This window comes from Rana temporaria, chromosome 1 (genome assembly GCF_905171775.1).
Source record: "Rana temporaria chromosome 1, aRanTem1.1, whole genome shotgun sequence".
Taxonomy (NCBI): Eukaryota; Metazoa; Chordata; class Amphibia; order Anura; family Ranidae; genus Rana; species Rana temporaria.
Genome location: NC_053489.1, coordinates 55,783,465 through 55,796,828, shown reverse-complemented (window position 1 = coordinate 55,796,828; position 13,364 = coordinate 55,783,465). Strand labels below are relative to the sequence as shown.

Below are 13,364 nucleotides of genomic sequence, written 5' to 3'. Positions count from 1 at the left end.
CAGCCGGTGACAGTAATTTCTGCATTGTATCATTCTGCTCTACATCGCTCTGATTTTCTGTTGCATTGCATGCAACGCACTCACTTTACATCTCTTGACATTACAATCTACTAAGACTTTGTATGACAGTTCCCTATTAAATAAAATACTGGAGAAGTAGACCAATGTAACTTTTCGTTTCTAAGAGCCATGAAAATTGATAAGACACGAAACGGATCTAATTTAAAAATGCATTTTGTTCTGACAAGCCGAGTCTGAGTCAATCAGAATGTATTTGTAATGTTGAACGTACTCTGTCCTGAGACCTCATTATTTATGCATTGATACAACAAGCTATTATTTACTTAGGAAAGTGTCCTTCTCAACTCCTACAACACACTTCATTTGTGTAGAGGGAATGGATGCAGATATGACAAGCGTGTCTAATTAACCTCCAACGCTTTCTGTATCTGCAAGAATACAAATCTCCTGAGTTCTTGATAGTCATTCCAAAATTCTGTACAGGACCAGATTATCACTATATGGCCATTTGTACAGTATCTCCCAAAAGTAAGTACACAAAAATTAAGAAATTACACTTTTCTACAATGTAAAGTAGTGAGTGTACAGCTTGTATAACGGTGTAAATTTGCTGTCCCCTCAAAATAACTCAACACACAACCATTAAAGAGGAGAAAAACCCTCAGTAATATTTTTTTTTACAAATACACCTGCAAGAGAAAGGCAAAATGAGCTAGTAATCATAGCATACTAGCTCATTATGTGGGAACGAAGCCCCCGAAGTTCACCTCGGTCCCGTCTACTGCCGCCGTCATGTACCCTGGAGCTTCTTCCTATTTTCACCACTGTGATTGGCTGGAACGGCGATGACGTCACTCCCATGCATGCGCGCGGGACCGGCAGATCCCCACGCATCTGCAAAAAAACTACTTTAACCCCGCTAATGCCATTCACAAAATCTGCACTGCTCCGTGCGCCTGCGCCGATGCCTACAGCGCGAATGCGCCGTAGACAGCGGTGCCTATTTTTGTGAAAATATCTACTTAACCGTGTAGGTTAACCTCCCTGGCGGTATGATTCTGTCTGGAATTACGTACCAAAAGCGGTACAATTATTTTAACAAAAAAATCCAACAGGGCAATGTGTGTGGAGCCAGGAATTCGGTGATGAGATAATATTAACCTCCCTGGCGGTATGATTATTTCAGAAAAAAGGTGCTGAAAGCGGTACCATTATTTGCAAGGAAATTTGGCGTTTTATACTGTAGGCCTGTAATTCTTAGGAATAACTCACTTAAATCTGACCAAACAAGAGTCTAGTAGGCATCCCGGGTATGATATTTTTTAAAAAACAAAATTATAAATTATAATATAATAAATAATTATAAATAATTATAACAAATAATAAATAATTATAAATAATTATAACAAATAATAATATAATTATAATAAAAATTATTCAATAATGTAATCAACTCAAAATCACTGAAATTTGCTCAGTTGCAGAATTGTCGCTGTCATTACTTTTATTTTTTTATGACGTATTTCCCCACAAATCGCTATCGCTCAATTCTGCAAGTGATTATAATTTATTATCGCTGTTTTCTAGCTGATCTAAAACCATTTTTGACATAAAGGGACACTTTTGGACAATCTACAGTTTTCAGGCAGAAAGAACAGTTTTTATTATATAAAAGTACATGCAGGGCACTGGGCAGACCACTAGGGACAAGGGGTGTGTGTATTTTTTACATACAGTACTGTATTCTATAAGATTACAGTATACTGTATGTAATGTGTTTGTTTACTTTTTTGAATTTGGCGCCGATCTCCGCCCCCGTGCGTCGTAACGTCGCAGGGAACGGAGATCGGCGGCACATGGGGACACTGTGAATCGAGCGAGGAGGACCCGCTCGCTCACACAGCGGGGAGGCATCGCAGGATCCAGGGACAAGGTGAGTAACTTGGAAAGGTAAGCCGCGCCGCTGCACACTCTGCACGTCCACCCCGAGCGTGACTCGGGAAAACCGTTCTTAGCATAAAAAATCCCCCCCGAGTCACGCTCGGGTTTACCGGTAAGGGAGTTAAAGTAATGTATAGAAGGTAGGGCCCGAAAGTGACTCAAGCCCAGGGGCCCCCACCACCCTAAGTCCTGCCCTGTTCACATGTCTTGCACCTCACACCTCACACACCTCCTCCGCACCTGCATCCGACCACGCCCTCATACCAGCGGAGGAAATCGTGTACCCTACATTGTGACAGAAAAAAATAAATAAATTGGGTTTATATCCACTTTACCATTTGTAGCACAATTTTTACAAGAGGGCAATCATGAATGCTTATCACATATTTTCATTAGATGTAGTGATAAAATATATATTTTATATTGCTTTAGGAAGGACCGGAGGCAGAGAGGGTGCAGTTCAAAGCCAGCTCCCAGTTAACTGCAAGATGAAAAGAGCTACACTCCCAAATCTGCTACTTCAGTAAAGCCATTAGTGGAGACAATGATGAATAATAAGGAACCAATAGAATGTCTAATTATTTCTGTTCCCTTAAAAAATGTAAAAGAGGACTTTGATGTAGATAAGTTCACTAATTGGATGCAATTAGCATTGCGATTTGGTGCATCATGTAATGCTAAATTCATAGAATAAAAAGCTTCATGTAAGGGCACTAAACATATACCCACAGCAAGGCCAGGAGGAACACAGTATGCACTAAATTAATTCAATTAACTAAATTTAGATACATTTAGGCCCGGATTCACGTACGAGAGCGCAACTTTGTGGGGGCGTAACGTATCCTATTTACGTTACGCCTCCGCAACTTTGACAGGCAAGTGCAGTATTCTCTAAGCAAAGTTGCGGCAGCGTAGCTTAATAGGCCGGCGTAAACCCGCCTAATTCAAATGTGGAAGATGTGGGCGTGTATTATGTAAATGTATTGTGACCCCACGTAAATTACGCTTTTTCCAAACGGCGCATGCGCCGTCCGTGAAAGTATCCCAGTGCGCATGCTCCAAATTAACCCGCAAAAAGCCAATGCTTTTAACGTGAACGTAAATTACGCACAGCCCTATTCGCGAACGACTTACGCAAACAACGTAATCGATGGAAAATTTGATGCTGGCCCGATGTCCATACTTAACATTGGTACGCCTCATCTACGCCTCATATAGCAGGGGTAACTTTACGCCGGAAAAAGCCTAACGTAAACGGCGTATCTGTACTGCGTCAGCCGGGCGTACGTTCGTGAATTGGCGTATCTAGCTGATTTACATATTTCTAGGCGTAAATCAGCGTACACGCCCCTAGCGGCCAGCGTAAATATGCAGTTAAGATACGACGGCGTAGGAGACCTACGCTGGTCGTATCTTAGAGAAATTTTGGCGTATCTGATTCTTTGAATCAGGCGCCAAGATACGACGCCTCAGACTCAGAGATACGACGGCGTATCTGGAGATACGCTGTCGTATCTCCTACGTGAATCCGGGCCTTAGTTTGCATGGTGAGAGGCTCCAGGGTGTATGGTTAAAAGGGGCCCTATCACAGACGACTTGGAACCTCATCCCTGAACGCATAGGGCCCTAAACACTTGTACCACTCAGTACAGTTTTCAACCCCATTCAGCCGCAGTCTGCCATAGACGTTAACAGACTGACTGTGGTAGATCTAGACGCTACAACTGTCCCTCCCGGAGGCACTAAATAACCAGGGGGAACTCATTGCAGCCCTGTGTGCATGGGATGGGACCATAGCCTCGCTGTCCACAAGTCATTATATATGTGAGCCTATGTGATGCCCAGGACTCTCTCCCTATCACTTCTGTGAGAAGCTAGTCTACCACTAAGCGGCTCTGTCCCGCAATAGTGTGTGATGACAGAGAATAGTCTAATTAGGTGCTAGGTCCCTTTAGTTAGAGCCCTGCTGTAGTGATGTCATGGGTGAGTCAGTGCGCATAAGTCAATTTGGGAGGAGCCTTAGTGCAGTTGGGGCATTGGATCCAAATACCCCACATTGTGCAGATGTTAGTCACCTAGTGCAGGGGCCCTGGACAGGACTGGAGGACAGGGTGAGATAATTCTGCACCAAGAAGTGCTGGCTTTAGTCATCCTGTTCCTTATGGTAGTAGGGGCTAGAGCAGGTTGCAAATGGCCTTTCAGGCCAGGCCAAATATTCTCTGAAAAAAAATAGTACAGGGAGAGAGAAACCCCCTGAAAAGTAAGTCACGGGCGGACCAAGTGTTCTCTGAAGTGCATCTATCCCCCTGCAGGACTTGGAGAAGTGTACTGGAGTGTACTGTGCAGCAGCAGTGATCCTGTCTATGGAGCGACACGTAGGGAGTTGTGAACTAGACACAGGGGGTTATTTACGAAAGGCAAATCCACTTTGCACTGAAAGTGCACTTGGAAGTGCAGTCGCTGTAAATCTGAGGGGTAGATCTGAAATGAGGGGAAGCTCTGCTGATTTTATTATGCAATCCTGTGCAAGCTAAAATGCTGTTTTTTTATTTACCTTGCATGTCCCCCTCGGATCTACAGCGACTGCACTTCCAAGTGCACTTTTAGTGCAATTTCAAGTGTGCTTTGCACTTTTTGTTTGCACTTGCAAAGTGGATTTGCCTTTTGGAAATAACCCCCACAGAGTACTAATGACCCTGGGAAGGAGAGAGACTGTAAAAGGGAAGATGGCTGAAGGGTGACATGTTGTATGTTGCTTTCACATGTGACTGCTGTGGATTGTCCACTATATGTGATAGACAATACGGTTAAGTGACCCAAGATGGTATGCCAATGTGATGTGACTGTAATTGCTATCTTCTAAAGTTACACCAGTAAAGTACAGCAATTATGCTTCTTTTGTGTGGATATTCCTTTTATTGGAATATAAAGACTAAGACCCCTTTCACACTGAGCCGCCCATAGCGTCGGCGGTAAAACTCTGCTATTTTACCACCGACGCTATGGGTGGATTTGCTGCACATTTCAGCCACTAGCGGGGCGGTTTTACCCCTGCTAGTGGCCGAGAAAGGGTTAAAACCGCCCGCAATGCGCTGCTGAAGCGGGCAGCAACGGTGGAGGAGCAGTAAACAATGGAGCAGCTGTTTGAGGGCGGATTGCAGGCGCTTTTTTTAACACTATAGCGCCTGCAATACGCCCTCAGTGTGAAAGGGGTCTAAGGGTCAGGAATGTTGTAGGAAGCCTCTAGCAAAGAATTGGGCGCAACATGGCAGAGGTAGTGAGCTACAAGCAGGTGCGTTGTCGTTCTATCTAAGACGAAGCAAGACAAAGACTTCTTTACTAGTCTTTGGCACCAACACACAGCCAATCAGATTCCACTTACAAGACTGGGGACTGGGTGCTGACCGAACAGTTTAAAGGTACAAGTGCTGCCTGTCTGCTTTGGGAACCATATTAGGGGGCACCCAGTTAACCAGCAACTGATGTGAGTTTAGTTAGTGGCTCAGATGTGTATGTGTGTGCATTTTTTTGTGTATAGATCTATATATAGTATAAATTAGTATATACTGTATATACAAATAGTTTTTTTTTTACTAAAACTGGAAAGTGTGGTGCAACTCTGCATATAAACCAGTCAAACCAGTCAGCTTCCAGGTTTTAGCCCTCGTTCACACTTAACATAGCTTTGAACTCGTGCCACTTCATCTGAACTCGCATGATTTCAGTGCCGCATTTCAGTCCGACTTTGGGGGGACGAATTGAAAGACATCTGTGTGGGTTCATGAACAGACGTCTTTTGAAGTTGCCCCCGAATCACCAAAAGTAGTGCAGGAACTTCTTTTGGAAATCGGTGCGGCGCCGCAAAGTCGACATCACACCGATTGGGATGCTCCCATTGCCAGCAATAGGCTGCAATTTGACTTGCGATTTGACCTGTCAAATCGCATGTCAAATCGTACTGATGTAAACGAGGGCTTATTGTCAAAGCTTAATTGAACAAGCTGAAGTTAGGTGCTGATTGGCTACCATGCACAGCTGCACCAGATTCTGAGTGCTCCAGTTTTAGTAAATTTAACCCATTGTGAATCACTCTTGAACATGAATATTATCATCACGAATTCCTGGCTCCACACACACATTGCCCTGTTGGATTTTTTTTTAGTTTGTATTTTGGGAATTGAAATAAAAGGAGCATGAACACACCTAGGTTTGTGGGGACACCTTAAACTCCCAAGTGGACAGGAACTGAGTTGGGAATTGTAGCCATTTAGCCAAGAGTAAAGCCAGTCATACACGGTTCGAATTTCGAAAATAATTTTCTTTCGAAAATCATATCAAAGAATTTTGCACCGTTAGTGGGCTGCAACAACAGCCGATTTTCGTGCGGCAAATAAATCTGAGAAATCCGACATGTTGGAAATTTTTTGAAAAACGAACGATTTTCTGATCAATGATGGGAGAATCGTGCGAGAAATGTAATAGAAAAAAATGTGCAAGAAAAGAATATTCCCGGAGAGAAACGAATATTCCCGGCAACATGAATATTTTGTCGGCCGAATTTCGAAAATCAATGGTGGCATCATCGGATCACAAAAAAAAAACGAACTTTCTGATTTTGAAAAGAAAATGTGTTCGAAATTTGACCGTGTATGGCCTGCTTGAGTAGAGGTTTTTAAAGTGGTACATGGTGGTGGCTAAACCTCTCTTTACAATGAGTTCTCTTTCTGCAGGTAGCCTTTATGGCCTCAATGGCAACCCACTTCAGCAATATCAATAGCGGGATCATTTTCAGCAGTGTTGAAACGAATGTTGGAAACTTTTTTGATGTCATGACTGGAAGGTTTACAGCTCCTATAACAGGTATGTTATTAAAGAAGAACGTTGTACTTTAAGCATAACATCAGGTATGCAACTAAAGTGTTTATTTGGGCAATTTTTTTTTTTTTTAACCACTGTGAGATTTTTATTGGTGTTTGTGGTAAATGCTCGATTTTAGAGTTGCCCCCATATCAAGAGGCAAAGGCATCTACCACCCCACCCGATCCCTGGACATTCCCCACTTTTGGAGATTTCTTCACACTTTCTGTTGTGTTCATGGGACAGGGAGAGAAGGAAAATAAACCACAATACATTACCAAATCCATTGATGTTAAATACCTTCCTGGATTTCAGCTTTAACGTAAACTTGTCCTGAGAAAAATATAGGGCTTCCATTCTGAACTTGAGAATGCTAGTTGCACATCTGTCACGTTGATTTACAGTAAAACCTTGGTTTGAGAGTAACTTGGTTTGAGAGCGTTTTGCAAGACAAGCAAAATGTTTTAATACGTTTTGCCTTGATATACAAGCGATGACTTGATATAAGAGCAGCGTCATGTCACAAGTATAAAAAAGAAAAGAGGAGCCTCTAAGGCCTCGTACACACGACCGAGTTTCTCGGCAAAAACCAGCAAGAAACTTGCTGGGAGATATTTTTTTAACGAGGAAACCGGTCGTGTGTACATTTTCATTGAGAAAACTGTCGAGAAACTCGACGAGCCAAAAAGAGAGCAAGTTCTCTATTTCCTCGACGGGAATGGAGAAACTTGCCTTGTCGAGTTCCTCGACAGCCTAACAAGGAACTCGACGAGGAAAACGATGTGTTTCGCCCCATCGAGTTCCTCGGGTCGTGTGTACGAGGCTTAAGTGTAGCAATATGGTTACATTTAATGAAGGTACAACATTTAGCAACTTATTGCTACACTTAGGCCTCGTACACACGATATAGGTTAACCAGAGGACAACGGTCTAATGGACCGTTTTCATTGGTCAAAACCGATCGTGTGTGGGCCCCATAGGTTATTTAACCATCGGCCAACTTGCTTTAAATTTAACCGATGGATTCCTAACCGATGGGGAAAAAACGATTGTTAGTAGGCACAACCATCGGTTAAAAATCCACGCATGCTCAGAATCAAGTAGACGCATGCTTGAAAGCATTGAACTTCATTTTTTTCAGCACGTCGTTGTGTTTTACGTCACCGCGTTTTGACACTATCGTTTTTTTAACCGATGGTGTGTAGGCATGACAGACCATAAGTCAGCTTCATCGGTTAACCGATGAAAACGCTCCATCAGACCGTTCTCATCGGATGGACTGATCGTGTGTACGAGGCTTTAGAGGTTCCTCTCTTCTCTTTTATACCCTGTAAAAAAAATGCTTTGATATACAAGCGCTTTGGATTACAAGCATGTTTCTGGAACAAATTATGCTCGCAGACCAAAGTTTTACTGTACTGGATTTAATATGTTGCGAGTCACTGAAATGGACTAAATATGAATACCACCAAAAGAAAGCTCTATTTGTGGGAAAAAAGGACCTAAATTTGTTTGGGAGCCACGCCGCACGACCGCGCAATTGTCAGTTAAAGTGACGCAGTGCCGAATCGCAAAAAGGGGCCTGGTTCTTTAGCAACAAAATGCTCCGGGGCTTAAGTGGTTAAAGCTGCAAAACATGTAGTGAGGTTCATTGTCTTCTAACTAAATTGACTCGGATTTTCGTATGTGTATCTTTATGGGCTGTACAGGGAGAGGGACTGATACAGTATGAATGGTTCTTTGGACTTGGTAGAAAACTGTCAGTGTCATATAAACAGGATATAAAGAGCTTATGCTTCATCATTATTTCAGTTTGGCACAACTTAATAATGTGAGATTTTCTTCTTGTACTTTTGCTTTTAAAGCAGGAGTTAACCCAAAAATCAACTTTCTGCAGTTAGATCCAGCATAATGCTGACATCTGCAGTATGCTGGTCTTTTTATTTTATTTTGGTACTTATCGTTATAGCAGTAATTCTTCTATGCCTCCGAGCGGGGATTACTTCCTGGTATAGGCGTTCCCCTCAAGACAAGCAAGTTGATTGACAGCCTTCGATAGCGCGTCACGGCTTCCGAAGATACACGAGTGACGCTCGGCAATTTACGGCGCCTGCGCAGTCAGCTCTACACGGCAGGCGCAGGCGCCGTAAACAGCCAAGTGTCATCTCGGATGTTTTCGGAAGCCGTGACGCACTATCGAAGGCCGTCAATCAACTTGCTTGCCTTCGGGAACGCCCATTCTCCGAAGGATTCCCCGCTCGGAGCCATAGAAAAGATACTGCTATAACGATAAGTACCAAAATAAGATAAAAAAGACCAGCAGACTGCAGATGTCAGTAGTATGCTGGATCTAACTGCAGAAACTTGATTTTTGGGTGAACTCCCGCTTTAATGATAATGCTAAACAGGACAAATAGAGAGGGTGAATCTCTGCACAGACAGCAATAAAAACTGTCAGGTGTTCTAATCCCTCTCCACTATATTCAAAACCCCCAAAGAAAATTGCCTTTATCTACGCGATAATATCATGGTTGCAGAAGTTCTGCATTGATCTTGTTAATTCTTTTTACTTGCTTATGTTTATTTAGCAACCATCTACCCTATATGGCGAAATGGTTGTGGACATCTGACCACCACACCTATATGAGCTTGTTGGACACCCTATTCCAAAACCATGTCCAGTAACATGAATCCACCCTTATGCAAAGGTTTTCTACAGATTTTAGAGTGTATCTGTGACAATTGGTTCTCAGTTAGTTATAGGAGCTTTTCTGTGGTCAGGTACTTAAGTTGGATGACAAGTCGTGGCTCACATTTAGCATACACATTCATCCCAAAGGTGTTCAGTAGAGTTGAGGTCTCTGTGCAGGCTACTTGAGCTTCTTCACACCAAACTCTTAAATGGAGCCTCCCTGTTCATGCTGTAACAGAAAAAGGGCTTTCCCAGACTGTTGTCACAAGGCTGGCAGGGCACAATTTTCTAAAATATCTTTGTATCCTGTAGCATCAACATTACCCTTCATCGGAAACACCCAAACTCATACTACATGGCCATTCTTTTGGTCATATGGGCCCGGATTCACAAAACACTTGCGCCGACGTATCTCGAGATATGCCGCGTAAGTGCAAATATGCGCTGTCGTATCTGTGCGCCGGGCCCACAAAACTAAGATACGCCTAAAAACAGGCTTCATTCCACCGACGTAACTTGCCTACGCCGGCGTAGAGTGGGCGCATATTTACGCTGGTCGTATGTGGCGCTCCCATTGATTTTTCTATTCAAATATGCAAATGAGGAAGATACGGCGATTCACGATCGTACGTGCGCCCGACGCAGGCTACGCGATGTACGCGTAAGTTGTACGTCCGGCGTAAAGTTAAAGGGGAGTTCCAGCCAATATTTATGTTTATTAAAAGTCAGCAGCTACAAAAAGTGTAGCTGCTGGCTTTTAATAAACAGACACTTACCTGCTCCAGCGTTCCAGTGAAGCGCCGGCCGGGGCTCCGCTCCTCTCCCCCCCTCCCGGCCGGCGTCTTCATTGTCACTGTGGGCACCTGGCCGTGACAGCTTTCGGCTCCACAACCGGGCAACCACTGTGCATGCGCGAGCGGCACTGCGCATGCGCGAGCGGCACTGCGCATGCGCGCACGGCGTGGCCCGGCGCTGTGCTGTTTGAATGGACAGGCGATCGCCTAGGACCTGTCACGTGACCTAGGCGATCGCCTACAGGGAGGGGCTGCCAAAAGGCGATTAAGCTTAATCGCCTTTGCAGCCCCTCGGCGGAAGAAGGAAGTGGGACAGGAAGTCCCCTTCTCCTGAAGCCCCTCTCCCCCCCCCAAAAAAGTTACATGCCAAATGTGGCATGTAAGGGGGTGAGGAGTGGGATAAGCGGAAGTTCCATTTTTGGGTGGAACTCCGCTTTAAGCACCATAAAGGAGGTGTAACTCAGCAGCAGACATGGAAAGGTCTGCACCAGGGAACTCAAGCAGGCGTATTTTACGTAGTTTACATTGGACATGAATATGACTAGGGGTAGGTTACGTTCACGCCATAGGCAGTGATCCGGCGTATCTTAGGCAGTTGTTCCGACGTGGTTCTGAGCTTGCGCAGAACGAGGCGTCCACGTCTCGGTGCATGCGCAGTTGGTGATACGTATCTGTCTGGCGCTCGGCCCATCATTTGCATGGGGTCACGCCTCATTAGCATGGCTCACACCCACTTCCACTTACGCCGACTTATGCCTTGGAAACCTAGCGCAGTTTTGGGAGGAAGTGCTTTGTGAATTCAATGCTTGCCTCTCTGCTCTGCGTCGGAGTAGCATAAAGGAGATACGCTACGGCGGCATAAATGTGCGCCGTTGTCTGTGAATCCGGGCCATGGTGTATTCTGCCATGAAGTGTAATCAACATTTGTGTCTCTAAATTGTATAAAACATGAATTTTAACCAAGACTATTGAGGCCTGGATAGCGCATCATGCAGACAGATGATATTAGCCAACTAGTCCTGCAAGGCCCAGTAACAGTTGCATGATCTAATATGGCAAATGCTTTTCTCTTTCTTTTTTTTTCACAGGAGTGTACTTCTTTACTTTCAGCATGCTGAAGCATGAAGAGGTGGAAGATGTCTATGTCTACCTCATGCATAATGGAAATACTATAGTTAGCATGTACAGGTGAGTTTTCTAAACCTTGCATTACTGCCATACAGGGCTGTCTTAATGAGAGGGCACACCTGGGCACTGCCCAGGGGCCCCAGCCGCATGGGGGGCCCCTGCCCTTTCCACAAAGCAGCTGGTCCTTGAGCCCGGGCTACCCTTCTACATCCCAGATGTCCCCCAGCACTCTGACCCCTCTACACCCCAGATATCCCCCCAGCATTCTGACCCCTCTACACCCTAGATATCCCCCCAGCACTCTGACCCCTCTACACCCCAGATTTCCCCCCAGCACTCTTACCCTTCTACATCCCAAATATCCCCCCAGCACTCTGACCCCTCTACATCCCAGATATCCCCCCAGCACTCTGACCCCTCTAAACTCCAGATTTCCCCCCAGCACTCTGACCATTCTACATCCCAAATATCCCCCCAGCACTCTGACCCCTCTACATCCCAAATATCCCCCCAGCAGTCTGACCCCTCTACACCCTAGATATCCCCCCAGCACTCTGACCCCTCTACACCCCAGATATGCCCCCAGCACTCTGACCCTTCTACATCCCAAATATCCCCCCAGCATTCTGACCCCTCTAAACCCCAGATATCCCCCCAGTACTCTGACCCCTCTACACCCCAGATTTCCCCCAGCACTCTGACCCCTCTACACCCCAGATATCCCCCCAGCACTCTGACCCCTCTACACCCCAGATATCCCCCCAGCACTCTGACCCCTCTACACCCCAGATATCCCCCCAGCATTCTGACCCCTCTACACCCTAGATATCCCCCCAGCACTCTGACCCCTCTACACCCCAGATATCACCCCCAGCACTCTGACCCCTCTACACCCCACGTATCCCCTCAGCACTCTGACCCCTCTACACCCCAGATATCCCCCCAACACTCTGACCCCTCGACACCCCACATATCCCCTGCCTTCTACCTACTCGATTTCTGTTTACCTGCACTGTCTTCATTGTAGGGGCCCCAGAGCATTACTTTGCCCAGGGGCCCATGATGCTATTGAGACGGCCCTGCTGTCATATGTCCTGATTTCTACTCTTTAGGCTAGGTTCACACTGTCCCCGCATGCAGCTCACAGCAGGGGTCCGGTGCGTGCTGGTTCACCGGTTCAGGTCTGATTTCAGCCCAAAACATTGGTGTGAACCTGGCCTGACAGAAAAAAAAAAGCTTATGATCAGGCACTTGACTGGGGTCCTATGTTGGGCTGTTGGCCCTGAGTGGCAATATTTATCCTTTTAGATATTGATCAGAGCGGGACTCACAGTCAATGACACATGCCGGGCATTATACAGTATATCTATCTGCTCCCTGTTCAGACCTGAGATTTATGCACCTGAAAGTCTTCCAGCAGAAACTTGTGCAAAAATTGAGTTATCATGTGACTGGATGCTGACAAAAGAAGCTTATGATGGAACTTGTGAGAACCGTGTCCTTTAGGAACGTTCACCATGCCCACCAGTCAATAAGGCACCTTGGCACACTTTGTGTGGTACATTTTGTAGCCCGTAAAAATCTGATTTTAGCATGAAGGGCCTAGTTGGTTGTGTTTTATCCCAAGCCAAATGTTCTCACTCCACCGCTGTTTTTTATCGTTTCAAGCCAGTGATTATATACCGTGTCAAATTATAACAAGTGATATTCAGACTTTGTCATGACCATGCCAATGGACGTGTCTAGAATCACATAAAAACCCAGATCTTGTGTGTATGGAGCCATTTGGATCAATTTGCTCTTCACGTCTTGTGTTTTCTCAGCAAGAGCAGCACTAAGAACTTCCTTTTGTCACGTGTGCACCAAGCCTTTTAACTAAGGGTTGCCATAAAGATATGAGCCTCTGATTTAACCACTTGCCGACTGCCTCA

General features: G+C 45.2%; 1 protein-coding gene across 2 annotated transcripts in view; it reads left to right on the top strand.

The window, feature by feature from the left end:
* Window positions 1-13,364, top strand: part of C1QTNF3 (C1q and TNF related 3) — an 89,124-nt gene that overhangs the window by 54,224 nt on the left and 21,536 nt on the right. For both annotated transcript variants that reach the window (XM_040338149.1, XM_040338140.1), the window contains exons 4-5: window positions 6,693-6,822; window positions 11,394-11,493. In XM_040338149.1, the coding sequence (XP_040194083.1) occupies window positions 6,693-6,822; window positions 11,394-11,493 (230 nt within the window). The remainder of the gene's footprint in view (window positions 1-6,692; window positions 6,823-11,393; window positions 11,494-13,364) is intronic.